Source organism: Ursus americanus, chromosome 11 (assembly GCF_024610735.1).
Source record: "Ursus americanus isolate L20-20 chromosome 11, mUrsAme1.1.p, whole genome shotgun sequence".
In the NCBI taxonomy this organism is placed as follows: Eukaryota; Metazoa; Chordata; class Mammalia; order Carnivora; family Ursidae; genus Ursus; species Ursus americanus.
Window position 1 is genome coordinate 65,960,091 of NC_142137.1, and position 13,249 is coordinate 65,973,339.

Genomic DNA, 13,249 nt, shown 5'->3' on the forward strand with positions numbered 1-13,249 from the left:
TGTATTGTGTTCCAGAAGATGATATCTGCAGATGTTGAAATAATGGGGTTACTTTTAAGAATTTGCTAGCGTGGGCAAGATCCACCTTTGTACAGCCACAGTTTCTACAGTGAAAAACGGGGATTATCTGCATCAAAATCACCTGGGGTATTTGGGCAACTAAATTCTCTTTAAAACTGTTCTTTTTGGGGGAACCTGGGAATCTACATTTAATTTTATAGGCAATTCTGATGCATTCTAGTGTTTCCATGCCTCTGGAGCACAGAAATACTAATCAGTGCTTTCCAGTCTTTCACTTTAGCATGGCCCACGGATATTATTTCATTTATTATTAATAACCCTGAGCGGTCATACGGCAAGTTTTCCCTGAATGTGGTGGGGCTTGGGTTTGATCCCAGTTCTACTTTAATCTAAGGGTTTACTGTCTCCTTTATTACTGTTTATATATAATAGGGATGTATTTTGCTCCAGAGGTAGGCTGATATTCTTGCCTTAAGGCCATTGGTGTGAGGCTTTCCATTTGTTAACCCAGTGGTTTTTAAACTTCAGCGTGCATTGGAATCACCCAGAACGGCTTGTTAAAACACAGATGGTGTTGAACCCTGTTCCCAGAGTTTTGGGCTTCTAAATTTCTGACCAGTTTCCACGTGATGCTGCTGTTACTGCGGACCCAGAATCATCCTGGGAAAACGGCTGTGTAAACTCAGTAGTTCAGAGTGATTCGGGAATGGTCCCTGGCCTAGCACACTCAGAGGGTATTCCCTCTCTCTCCTGAGACCCCAGGATTCTCCAACCCAGTGGTTAATATCCTGCACAGCAGGAGACCCCAGGAGCCTGGCCCCCACTATTTTACCACTTGGCAAGTACTCGGAGTACCGTCTACGCTTTAGAGCAGTGGTTTTCAACCTTCACTTCCCCTGCAGAAGAGCAGTGGGAGGATTATTTTCAGAATGTCCTTGGAAATTTGAGGTGTTCATTTTAATGTAAAAAGACTAAAGAAATAAATTTTGCTTTAATAAATTTTACTTTAATTTCAAGGTAATTGATGGTAATCCTAAATTTCTGGAGTCTTCTTTTTCTTTCTTTCCCCACATAGAAATTTAATTGACTTTTTAAAGGTAAAAATTTCCTGTACTCATAACAACACTTAACTGTAATATAGATAATTTTAAAAACTATAAGGGAATCTCTGAAAAATTCAGATGATTCTGTTATTTCTTAGAGAAGGAGTGTCTGTGGCCTGTTTACTTTCACTGAAGATCAGAAAAGGTGATAGGAAGTGGATGCTGACTTCTCTTAAGTATTTTTCCCCCTCATAGTCTATACTGTGAAAATGACAACTGGAATGGGGAAAGAGAGAATTAATTTCATAGACCAAATGGTTCATTTTAACTTCTTTTTAAAGGTTTTGAAAGTCATATATGCTCATGGTAAAAAAAAAAAAACAAAAAACAAAAAAAAAAAACAAAAACAGAATCCTTTTCGCTTCTTCAATTTTGAAAGTGTTACTGGTACAACGCAAAACCACGGCCACAGAGCCTTCTCTAGCTGGCTTTTATTGTCTTTTGTTATGTTTTTTTGGTTACTTTTTGGTTTTTTTCTAGCCTTCTTTTTTTTCCTTTGGTAGTTTTAGCTTTTACTCCAAAGGCATTTCATGGAGAAGTCAACTTTTTAAAAGTGATCCCCTGTATAGCTTTAGGGATGAGTTGGCCAGACAGGCTTGAGGCAGGATCTTTCTGGCACCTTATTTCTCTCCTTGGCAAACACAAGCTCTCTACCTGTTTATACAGCATATGGGTTTCATAAATTCTGTTTCAGCAGGTTGCTCTCATGCCACTTGCGTCCCTCATGCTATTCCTTTAATTAAAGCGTATGTGTAGTATTGCAAGGTGTCCTGTTTAGATAACTTTTTAGACTGGAGTTACTCAGGCATCCTGAGCTTTTATTGCATATACAATTTGGACACTAACTGTATTTGGGAATTTTTTAGTAATTATATTTTTATTTTACTTATTCAGATAAAGATTGTAGCTAATCTGGTTTTAAATCTTTCTGAAATTATGTTCTCAAGTCTGGTGAGTCCCATTTTTGATATTATTATCCCAGTTCGTTTTTACCCTTTCGTTTTTTGGGGGGGTCCTTAAGAATCTGATGAATGCTGGGGGATCCTCTTCCCAGAAAAATATATGCACCACTTACAATTTGCTTTAATTTCAGGAGAGTTTTCAGATCTCTTTCCTTCCAGGTTGAGAATTCAGGCCCTAAATGTGAGTTACAGTGTCAAGTGTCTAGGTGTGGCTCGTGTGCCTGGGGTGTCAGCTCTCTGGTCTGGGGAGGAAGGGGTTTGGGGTTTGGCAGTAAGTCAGCCATCGGAGAATGTGAGATGCCAGCGCCAGTGTTACTTCTTTTCAGAGTGGACGGTGACCCTATTGAGCCATTACTGCAACCACCGTAAGACAAGTAGGGCCATTCCCGACATCAGTAGGCTAGGTCTGCCTGTTTTACAACCACGAAGGGATGCTAAACTAGCTCTTGTTCACGACGCAGCGGAATGTTCCACTGTAGATACTAGGTAATGGCATCATGCCCCAAAGCCCCACGTCGTTGAGATTCTTATCAAACTTCAGTGAAAATACTATATTGTCGTTAGTCAACAATTCTTACTTTACAGGCCAGTTTGGGAAGTTTATTACAAATTTAGATTCCTGAACCCCAGCCTCAGGTTGAGATTTATCAGCTGTGGGGTAGAGTCCAGAAAATAACCCTTGTCCAGTAGGAAGTGGAGCCGGAAGGTCATTAAATGTGAGGACTCTGGGGAATGAATATATTTGGTTCCCATCCCAACTGGGCCACTTGCCAGCTTAGTGGCCCGGGTAAGTTATTCAAGAAACTGTGCCTCAGTTTCTTCCTCGGTAAAATAGTACCTGTTCCATGGGGTTCAGTTCAGACAAAAAGACTTTTCTTACAATGAAGGAAGCACTTAGTGTGTAGTGTGTGGCAAATAGAAAATGTTGCATAATCATTAGCTGCCGTTGCCATCATCACCATCAGCAGGATTGCCGCAGGTAAAGCCCCAGTGGTTCAAGGGAGATTTTGATTCTCATCCTTAAATGTGGTTTTAAAGAATATACATAATAATTGCTAACATTTATTGACCCTTCAGTGTGCCAGGCACAGTGCTAATTGCTTCAAGGTAGTCTCTTCTTTAATCATTAATAACAACTCTTAGAGATAAGTCCTTACATTTTGGTTTCGTGGATGAGGAAAGTCATTCTTTAGTAAGTTATAGAGCCAGGGTTCTTTTTTATTCTGTGTGTGTGTGTGTGTATTACAAAAAGCATAACTGGACATTAACTGTGGCTCTTTTAGCTTTGTGATTTTATTAAAATAAATGGATCTGTTAAAAATCTTAATGATTTTAGTCCTTAGCTTTTGAGTATCTTCATACTTCTCTTTGGTATTTTAGGAAATGTAATTTTAGACACATTTCCCTTTTCATTCTGGGTCCACTGTTAGTTTAGGAGGAAGTTCTTGGAAAAACTGAGAGAAAACAAGAAGCTTTTCTTAAGTCGTGAGTGCCAGAGGAGTAGCCTCCAGGATTCGAACTTGATTAGAGTCGGAGAGACAGCCCCTCGTGGTGGAGGTGTTCTCTCTCTTCTCCAGTCCATTCCGAGTTCACCTTTCCTGCAGGCCCGGGGACTGCTGCAGCCTCACGGATACTGGTACGTCTCCGCTGTGGTGACGTTCTCGTTAACGGCAGGCTACAACTGTAGTGTTGGATCTGCCGGCAGTATTAATGAGACAAAGCAGTAAGGAAATCTAAAGTAGCTTGTCCAAGCCTGTCCTTTTTCTAGAATGGTTTTTAAAAGTTTTAAATTTTGTAAATAATTATGCCTGTGAATTGGTAGAAAATTGGCAGTGTTCTGAATCTAGCCAAATCTATACTCCGTCAGTATATACAGTGAATTCCAGGGAATTTGGCTTTAACATAAGCTGAGAAGCTGCCTTTGGAATCAGTAGCAGTAAAAAACCATTTGAGCCTTGGTCATGTGATTTTTAAAATCTGCTGTAAAAGAGTTTTGGAACAAGGGCTTAAAGGAAGATACAGGGGAACGTATTGATATGGACTTAGAAGAATTAAAATGATTTACCAGTATCTTAAACAGATAGTAATTAGGACGGATGTAAAACACCCACTGTGCTCCTGGTCCCTGAGCACTGCACACCTAATATACATGAGCGCCGGGAGTCAAGGGCACGTTCATTGTACCCTTAGTCTTCCCAGGCTAACTCAATCAAATACGGTTTCTAGATAGGAAACCGAACTGAAAATTTTGTTCACTGTCACACAGCTAGGGAATAATCTAGAAGTTGGAATTTGATCTTGGGTTTCTTTGACTCAAAGTTTCATGAACTTTTGAGAGATTTGTGGTTGGAAAAGGCTTCTTGGAGTCAGTGAAAGAGGAAACAAGACCTTTAAGAGCCTAGACCAAGATAAGGGTAAGAGTGTCAGATTTAGGCAAGGAGGTGGCTGGAGCTGAGGTCAGGACAGCTTGATCAAGGAATGAGATTGAGAAAGGATCGCTGAGTCAGCAATTGGGACAGATAGGAAAAATGACACTGGCAAGGTTAATTTGGTCGGAATTATGGAAGGATTAAAAAAAAGACAGCTAAGTGTTAGGATTAAGTAGTACAGCATACATGTTAAAGATAAAATGGTGTAGGGGGCAGTTTAAGGAACTGGAAGATTAAATGATCTATGTTTAGTAGGTTTTCTTGGGGGAAAGGGGATTGATGGCAAAGGAACCAATTAGGACGTTCCTGTAGTCTTCCAGGTGAGAGCTGCACTTAGCCCCCTCTGGATTTCTGAATTTGTCTTTAATACGGTTAACTTTATTTTCATTTAAATGGAAAATTTCAAACATAAACAGAAGTAGACAGAAGCCCTGTGCACCCGTCACTCAGCTTTCAGTAGTTGTAGGGCCAGTCTTGTTGCATCTACACTTTCTTCGCTCACCTCCCAACCCCCACCCTCAATATTATTTTGAAGTAGTCCCAGACATCATATCCTTTAATCTGTCAGTATTTCACTATATGTCTCTAAAAGATAGAGGGCTTTAAAAAATAAACATAAACATAATACAGTTATCACATTTAAAACATAAGTTTTCACCAATTATCCAAATAAATGGAATAAATATTTTATTTACGTTGTAAGATAGTTTGAATCAAGATCCAAGTAAAGTCCGGTCTTAGAATTGGTTGATACCTTCTTATCTCTAGGATTTCCCTCTGTCTCCATCTCTCTCTTTCCTCTCCTTTTCTTTTTACTATTGCAACTTATTTGTTGAAGAAAGTAGCTCATTTGTCTAGTAGAGATTCCCACAGTTTGAGATTTGCTGATTGATTTGCTATGGTTTAGTGTGTTCTTCAGTCCTTTGTATTTCCTATAAATTGGTAGTTAGATATACAGGCTTTATCAAACTCATTGCCTTTTTTTTTTTTTTTTGGCAAGAGTATTTCATTGCTGGTTTGTTCATTAGGAGGCATAGAATGTCTTGATTTTTCTTTCTTTTTTGATGGCATCACTGATGCTTGCCATAGTCTTTCTCCCTCTCTCAATTTTTATTATTATTTTTTTACTACATTCAAGATTGCCAGTAACAAAGAGCAAAATGTGTTTTGTAGCACATTGCTACCAGGCAGTGTAGCTGTTAACATGATAAATATTCCTGGACGTGAGCCCAAGTTTTGTTAAGTTTTATGTATTTGTCCTCCTACATTTATTTTTGTATTGCTGTGTCTAATTCTAAGTGTAAGCTTTTCAGAGCCATTCAGTCAATCATTCACCAGCCTCTTATTGAGTACCTGTCCGTGCTTGGCACTGGGAGCCCAAGAGGAAGTTAAGAGTCCAATTCAGGAGATACACAAACAAATAGCTGAAATACAGCATTATAAATTTTTTTTAAAAAAATATTTATTTATTTTGAGAGGGTGCGCAGGGGTTGGGGGGGAGGGGCAGAGGGAGAGGGCGAGGAAGAATCTTAAACAGGCTCCATGTTCAACACAGAGGGTCGCAACTCGATCTCATGACCCTGAGATCATGATCTGAGCCGAAATCAAGAGTCAGATGCTTAACCGACTGAGCCACCCAGGCGCCCCAGCATTGTAAATTCTGTAAGAAGAGTACATCTGAAGTCAGTATGGTGTAGTTGTTTGGGGGCATGGTGGAGTTAATGTTTAGCCGGATCTTGCAGACACAGAAGGAAAGGCATCCACAGAGGACCAAGACCGACCGAGAGAGCTGCACCTGTAGGTGCGTGGCACCGCAGGAGCTCAGGAGCAGTCGACAGGCTGACATGCAGACTTGCAGTGGGCCCTGGGGAAGGCTGGGATGAAGCCGGGGTGGTGGCTGGCAGATGTTTGCCCGGCTCCTCAGTGCCAAACCGGACCGTGGATTTCGTTCTGTAGGCACTGAGGAGGAGGACTTGGTTTTTTTGTTTTGTTTTGTTTTTAGATTTATTTGTTTGTTTCAGAGAGAGAGAATATAAGCAGGAATGGGAGCAAGGGGTGGGGTAGAGGGAGAGAATCTCGAGCAGAGTCCCCGCTGAAGCACAGAGCCCAACGCAGGGCTGGATCCCATGACCCCGAGATCAGGACCTGAGCTGAAACCAAGAGTTGGATGCTCAACCAACCGAGCCACCCAGGCACCCCAGAAGGAGGCCCTTTCCAAGCAGTAGGGCGCTGTGACCGTTTGTATTATAGCAGGTCATGTCTGGTGACATGGTAGCGAGAGGTTGTTGTGAAGAACGGCCCAAGTAGAGGCCTGGCAGTTGGGGAAAAGACAAAAGAAGGTGGACTTGACAGTGATGCGGAGTGTGGGGATGTGTCAGAAGTGTACGAATGGTGAAAGAAGAAAAGCTCTTGAGAAGTCCCCTGTGGAGGGGGAGGCCCTTGACCAGGTGGCAGGCCGGAGGAGGAGGAACAGCTGGGAGGAGGGGGGGAGGAGGGTCGCTCTCTGGCATGATATATGTAAGGGACTTTACCCTTAAGTGGAGATGTTTATAGTGTAGTTAAAATATGTGGGACTTGAAACGGAGATTTGGGAATCGTCACCATCTAGGGATCAGAGTGGATGGAACTTTGGGGTAAAGATCTGAGGGACGCCAGTTTTCAAGGGCCGGACAGAAGAAGCAGAACCAGCAGGGGAGCCTTAAATGAACATAATCTGAGAAGGCTGGGTCTCTTTATGTTGCTTTCTGTCAGCCTGTGGACTTTAAATAACTATTCAGTGATAATGAATGGTTGAGAGAGTAGTTTTATATTCAAATTTTTGGGAGTTTTAAATGTTAGTATTTCTTATTGATTCACAACATTGTAATTGAATATTTTGGAAATATCTCATGTATAAAATATGCAAGATTCATAATTTCTGAAAGGGGAATTTAGGAGAATATATGGAAAATAGGGTAATACCTTTCAGAAGGTAAAAATTACATTAAATCTGTGTTATATAATGGTGCTTGAGGCTTCCAGTGGTCTCCAAAGTAGTTAGGATAGAATTGAAGATTTGTCCATCACACTGAGCTACTAGCAGTGCTTAGACAGCCGTGCACATCATTTAAGCTTTTGCTTCCTCGTGGTAAAAAAAACAAGATGATGCTAGGGACTATCTCATGGGACTATCCTAAAGGTGGACCATGAACAGAGCCCTGCCTGCAAATGTCAGCTGTCTTTGTTAATAACCTTTCCATTAGGGCATTCAGAGAAGGGAAGGGGGTGATTGTGCCATTCTGAAGTGGATATTTTATAGCTCTATATTGCTTTCCTTTTGGAAAGGATATTTTACATTTATTTATCCACAGACTAAAGCTGGGGAGGTCAATAGCATGCTGTTTCTTGATCAGAGTAATGATTTCACTTGACCGGCATCCCTGTGTGGCCATGGGGCATTTTCTCTGTGGCGGTGATGCCATCCTTCTCCCCTCCCCCTACAGTGTCTTTTATGCCAGGACCTCTTCTTTTCTCTGTTAGTCCTTGGAACTGATGATGGGAGTTTCCAAAGGAGGGGGAAAAAAGGAGCAAGAAGTTTATTCTGACCTAGATATTACAGGATGTTACGAGGTTCAAGTTCTCGTCATCTCACTGTGGATTATTGCACTAGTAATAAGTGGCCATCTTTATTCTTTGAAGCACATCTATACTTCATGTGATTACTGGAAAAACCTTTTTGAAGTAACCTGAAAATCACCATGTGTTCTGGACGTTTTTTTGCTAGCTTCTGGACTTCCTCCTCCCCGGCCCCTTAGTACCGTTTGTGTGTCTAGGACCGAGGTGCTCTTCTCCACATCTGCTCCTCCGTCTTCCTTTGGTTTGTATTCTATGAGCTCTTGAATTGTTGTTTTCCTTTTTGTTACTATCTACCAGTCCTCCTCCCACTCCCCCTACTCTGGGTTTCCCGCGATTTACAATCCAGTTTAGGCATATTGAGATGCTAAGGTGAACATTTTTAGCGAAGCTTCATTCTGTTCCAAAATGGTGGACTCGAGTACACACTGATGCTCCTTTTGTTAAGAGCACTTTGCTCGACTCCGTCAAAATTTTACACGTGTCAGCCCTTTGGCAGAAATTCTCCTTGTGGAGATGTGCGCTCCAGAGAAGCATCACGTGAAGACGCACGCACACGGATTTTGTTACGGGGCCGTGTGAGGTAGGGGAAGGCCGGGAACAGCCGGAATGTCCGTCAGGAGGGGACTGGTTGGATAAGTCACAGTACTGACAAATAGCGCAATACTCTGTAGCATTAAGAAAAGAACAGATATTTAGGTGCAGATATGGAGTGAGCTCAACAATATATCGTTAGGGGACCAAAAAATACGCTGTGTACAGGAAATATGCCCCACTGTGTTTAAAGGGAAAAGGGCTTAAATTCACGTTTATACTTGGTAACGCGTTGAGCAGTTGTGGGAAGAGAAATAACAGCTGCGAGCAGCAGTCCTTGTGGAGGGCATCCCGGGAAGGAGGTGGTCGCTCTTTTCAGTGTTTATCGCTTTGTATCTTTCGAACTCATACCATGGGGATATTTTCCCTTTTTCCTTTTTTCTTAAAAAGGGTCCTTGACATTTTATGCTACATTTTCTTTAAAGTCTTGTGTTGCCATTAGTACTTAATTCATTTCATCATAAAAGAAAACAGAAGCGCTTGGGCTCTTGGCCTTGACAGTAGACCCACGTGACGGTTTTGGTCTTATCCTTCCTTACAATGTGAGGGGGACACGAGTGTTTCCTGCCTGCTCGTGCTCCGCACGGTACCCAGCGAGGAGTGTTCCATGCTGGGCGTTCAGTAGACGTCTACCATGTCTGTTAAAAGAAACACCTAGGTGAAAATTTCGGAAACAGATGTGTACATGCCCCTACCCCAAGCTCTTTTCACACCTTTGTTGTTTTCTGAGTCAGTCTCCCTTTACCTTTGACTCATAACATAAAGAAGGTTAAAACCAGAATCCATACATGGTTCAAAGTTTGTGGGTGAGATGAAGAAAATTAATATTGATAAAGAACTGGGAAGGGGTAAACCGCATTCCCCACTTGTGGTTCTTTTGTATTGCAAAATTATCACAGTGAGCGACTCTCTCAAATAGCCATGGCTTTGTGTGTGTACGGCGGAAGAGTGCAGGGATAACGTGCGTGTAAACTGGTGTGCACAGTAGTGAGCACTAGTTCCAACTTGTAAATAACCAAAGTGGCAGTGATGTGTTAAGAATGTAAGGCTGTGTCTTGTCATTTGTAAATAAAATGTGATGCTGAACGTATTTTTTATTTTCTGATACTGACATTGCCCTCTTGTTGTCTATTAAATTACTCATTACTACTACTCTTCTTGAGGTGAAAATAAGTACCTACTAGAAAATAAATACAGCTGTGAAGGGGGAAAAGCTCAGGTTTGTTACAGAATATAACCTTTCTATCTTTATTAAAGCTGCCAGATGTAGACTTTATAGTCCCCGTGTGAATTATATATAGATGATGATTGTTTTAGGTTAAAACTTGGTACCTTTTCTGGATGTTGTCTCAGTTAAATTAATCCTTATGTTTCAACATAAATTGAGGCAGAACAAGTTCCCGTTTCAGCAATTCTCACTAAATTTTGTTTCAGTTTTATTTCCAACTGAATTCAATAATTGAAATCCTCTTGTGGTTAGGAATAGTGTGTGAGACTTTGGTAGAATCTAATTATTTTGAACTTTTAAAGCCTTAAAACGTGAAATGTAAAGCCATAGTAAAATGTTCTGATCGCTTTCATACTCTATTAGTTCAGTGTTGCTTATTTTAGAGGGGAACAGTATCTAAATTGAAATGTGTATTCATTATAGTTGTAATGGTCTCTTTCAACTCTTTTAAAAATCAGTTCATTTAGCTACAAAGACAAAATAAAAAACATTTAAAAGGCTAATAAGCATAGGGCATGTGAGTCTGTTCCTGTTTCTTAACCGACGTTTACTTAAAAAAAAAAATGTCTGAGCACTGCCCATAAACTCTGTGTGCGCACACGCGTGTATTTGAGGAACTGGTGGGGGTCTGCTCATTTGTTTGCCCATTGTGAGGCTGTCCAGCACCTTTGTGGGTTTTGTTTTGTTTTTTTTTTTTTTTTGTACCAGGGTGAAGGCCCTGAATGGAGGCCTTGTGCCCTACTTGATTTGAAACCCTCACTGTTCATCTAAAGGAACCTTGCAGGGCCCCCAGCAGGAAGTCTGTGTGACAAGTGGAGGTCTGGGATCCGGAAGCAGCGGTGCTGGGGGCAGGGGGGCAGTGCGAGTGGTAATCATCTTTCAGCCTCGGCTTTTGTCCCCCACAGCCTAATTGTTACCCTCTGCTGGCAGCCAGATTGAAGAGCTACCCTTTTGGGTGTCCTGGATTGCTTGTGCTCACTGAGGCCTCACCTAACTGTTACCAGATTAAAACCCGGGCAGCTGGGCTTTAACTCTCTTACAAAAGCGTAGTACTGACTGGGCATTATGCATTCCTTTTAGAGGTTAGATATTTTGATGAACTCTTTGTGTGTGTGTGTGTGTGTGTGTGTGTGTGTGTGTGTGTGTGTGTAGCTTTATTTAAAGCCTAGGAGGGTTGCTTGGGAAATGCTGTATTATTGGCATGCTCTTTATTACAGAGCCTGTTTAAAACCAGCACTTGGCTAGTTAAATCTAGTTTGTACCGTTTGTGTACTTTGTAGTACTAGCTATTGGTCCAAAGTTTCTTGGCTTAAGAAGCCATGTAATTTTAAGTGTATACTGTGTGAGAAAGGGGTGGGGCAGTAGCAGCTTTTTATAGGGCTTCAACTAATAAACATTAATTTTTAAAGTAATATTTTGAGAATTTAACAGGAGAAGTAGAACCTGTATATAATGTTTAATACTAGCACTGACAGGGAAAGGGAGAAAATTTTGTTTTTAAGTGATATTTTCTATTCTTTTTTTCTCAGAAACTGGTTCTTCAACTTTCAGTGCCAATTAAGACATGCTATAATAAGTATTTTATATTCTGTCCTGCTGTTTGACTTTGGGGTGTAAATGGTGGTAGAATGTTTAGTAGCTGAGCGTACATAGTTAAACAGCTAGAGATTGGGACTATAGTAAGTTTGGTGTGGTGTGGTATTTGGTTTATATAACAGTATTTCAGCATAATACTGAAACCATGCAGAATACCTCCTGGAAAAGTGTTCAACAGGATGCCAGAAAGGCCATGTTAATGATAAGTTTCTCATACCTCAGCAGGTTTTTTGGGCGTGTTTGTTTCCCTACTGCTGTTTTATTCTTTATTGTGGTTCTCTGGAAACTATGCCACGTGAACATATGGAATTCTGTACATGAATGTTTATTGGTTTTGTAGAAACCCCAGGATACTGTGAGCTTAATAACTATGTTGTTTTGTGGGTTATCGAGAGGACATACTAAAAGTCAGTTGTTAATAAAGTTTTCATTAATTATTTTAACATTTTCAAGATAATATTAAAGGCAGCTCAACCAAAATCAGAATTAAGCAATAACATGAGCTTTTGGTTTGCTCTGGTTTAAAAGAGAGTTTGATCATTGCTGACCTCCTTCCCCATCTTTTACTGACTGTTACCTTCCTGCAAAACTCAAATACAGTGTTTAGTCTGTATGGTCTCATAATAAATTTAGTTGTGTGTGTGTACATATATATATAGATTTAAAATTAAAGAAATAAATGTTTTTGCTCTTGATGATACACTGCTTTGTCTTTTGTTTCTACTTTCGATAAAGTGTTGAATGATAGCTATAACATATTTTTATGTTTGCTTAAATGTAATATCAGTTGATAGTTTGTGATAAGCCTTTGCTTTGCTTTGGTTACAACTCACTGAGATATTTATGAAGTACTTTATATTTGTGTTTGTTTAGGACATGTCTCAGGAAGGCTATGGAACTAGGTCTCAACCTCCTTTGGCTCCTGGAAAACCTAACCATGAAGACTTGAACTTAATACAACAAGAAAGACCATCAAGTTTACCAGTAAGACATTAATGTGCTGATTTGGAAATGTAATGAGTTAAAAAAATTTTTAAAAGAGCTCTTGTTTTTGTTTGTTCTACTTTATATTAAGACTTGGGGGAGAACTTTCTAGATTTCAGATATATTTGTGATTTATTATTAAATTTTTTAGGGCTTTCTTCTTAAGAGCTATGTGGTCTTGGATAAGTCTCTTTCATTTGTAGGTATGTCTTAGTCCAGTTGGAAGGTTTATTCAGCGGATGGGTTTTGTGGCAGAAAGGTGTTTCTGTTGTACAGTTTGCTTTGCTTAGCCTGTCGCTTTCTGGTAGTGATACAGGGCAGTGGTGTCCAATGAAAGAGTTAAATGTAAAGAAATTCCCACTTGGCAAAAGATATCAGTGATGAATGAGATAAAGCATCCGGCGGTAGTTTGAATATCTTCGGGGACTTTATGTATTGAGAAATCACCCAATCCTTTTCTACCTAAAAGAAAGTATTTTCATTTAAATTCGGCAAAAGCAGTTTCTAGGTGTTTCTACCAGCAAATACTGTTTGGTGATTGGGCTATATATTGATTAGAGTAGTGGCTACATTCTAGGGACTCTTGTTGAGGCCCATAAATAGTTCATCTGTGTTTTTAATGAGCAGCCTGATTTAAATGAGGTTTTCCTTATGAACTAAAAGAATAAATCTGTGCAAATAAAGTTTTATATTTATTTTCTTGTTAAAATACTTTGATTT

General features: G+C 40.2%; 1 protein-coding gene across 12 annotated transcripts in view; it reads left to right on the plus strand.

The window, feature by feature from the left end:
• Positions 1–13,249, plus strand: part of ARID1B (AT-rich interaction domain 1B) — a 428,002-nt gene that overhangs the window by 141,554 nt on the left and 273,199 nt on the right. For all 12 annotated transcript variants that reach the window (XM_087865606.1, XM_087865608.1, XM_087865604.1 and 9 more), the window contains one exon: positions 12,419–12,529. In XM_087865606.1, the coding sequence (XP_087721732.1) occupies positions 12,419–12,529 (111 nt within the window). The remainder of the gene's footprint in view (positions 1–12,418; positions 12,530–13,249) is intronic.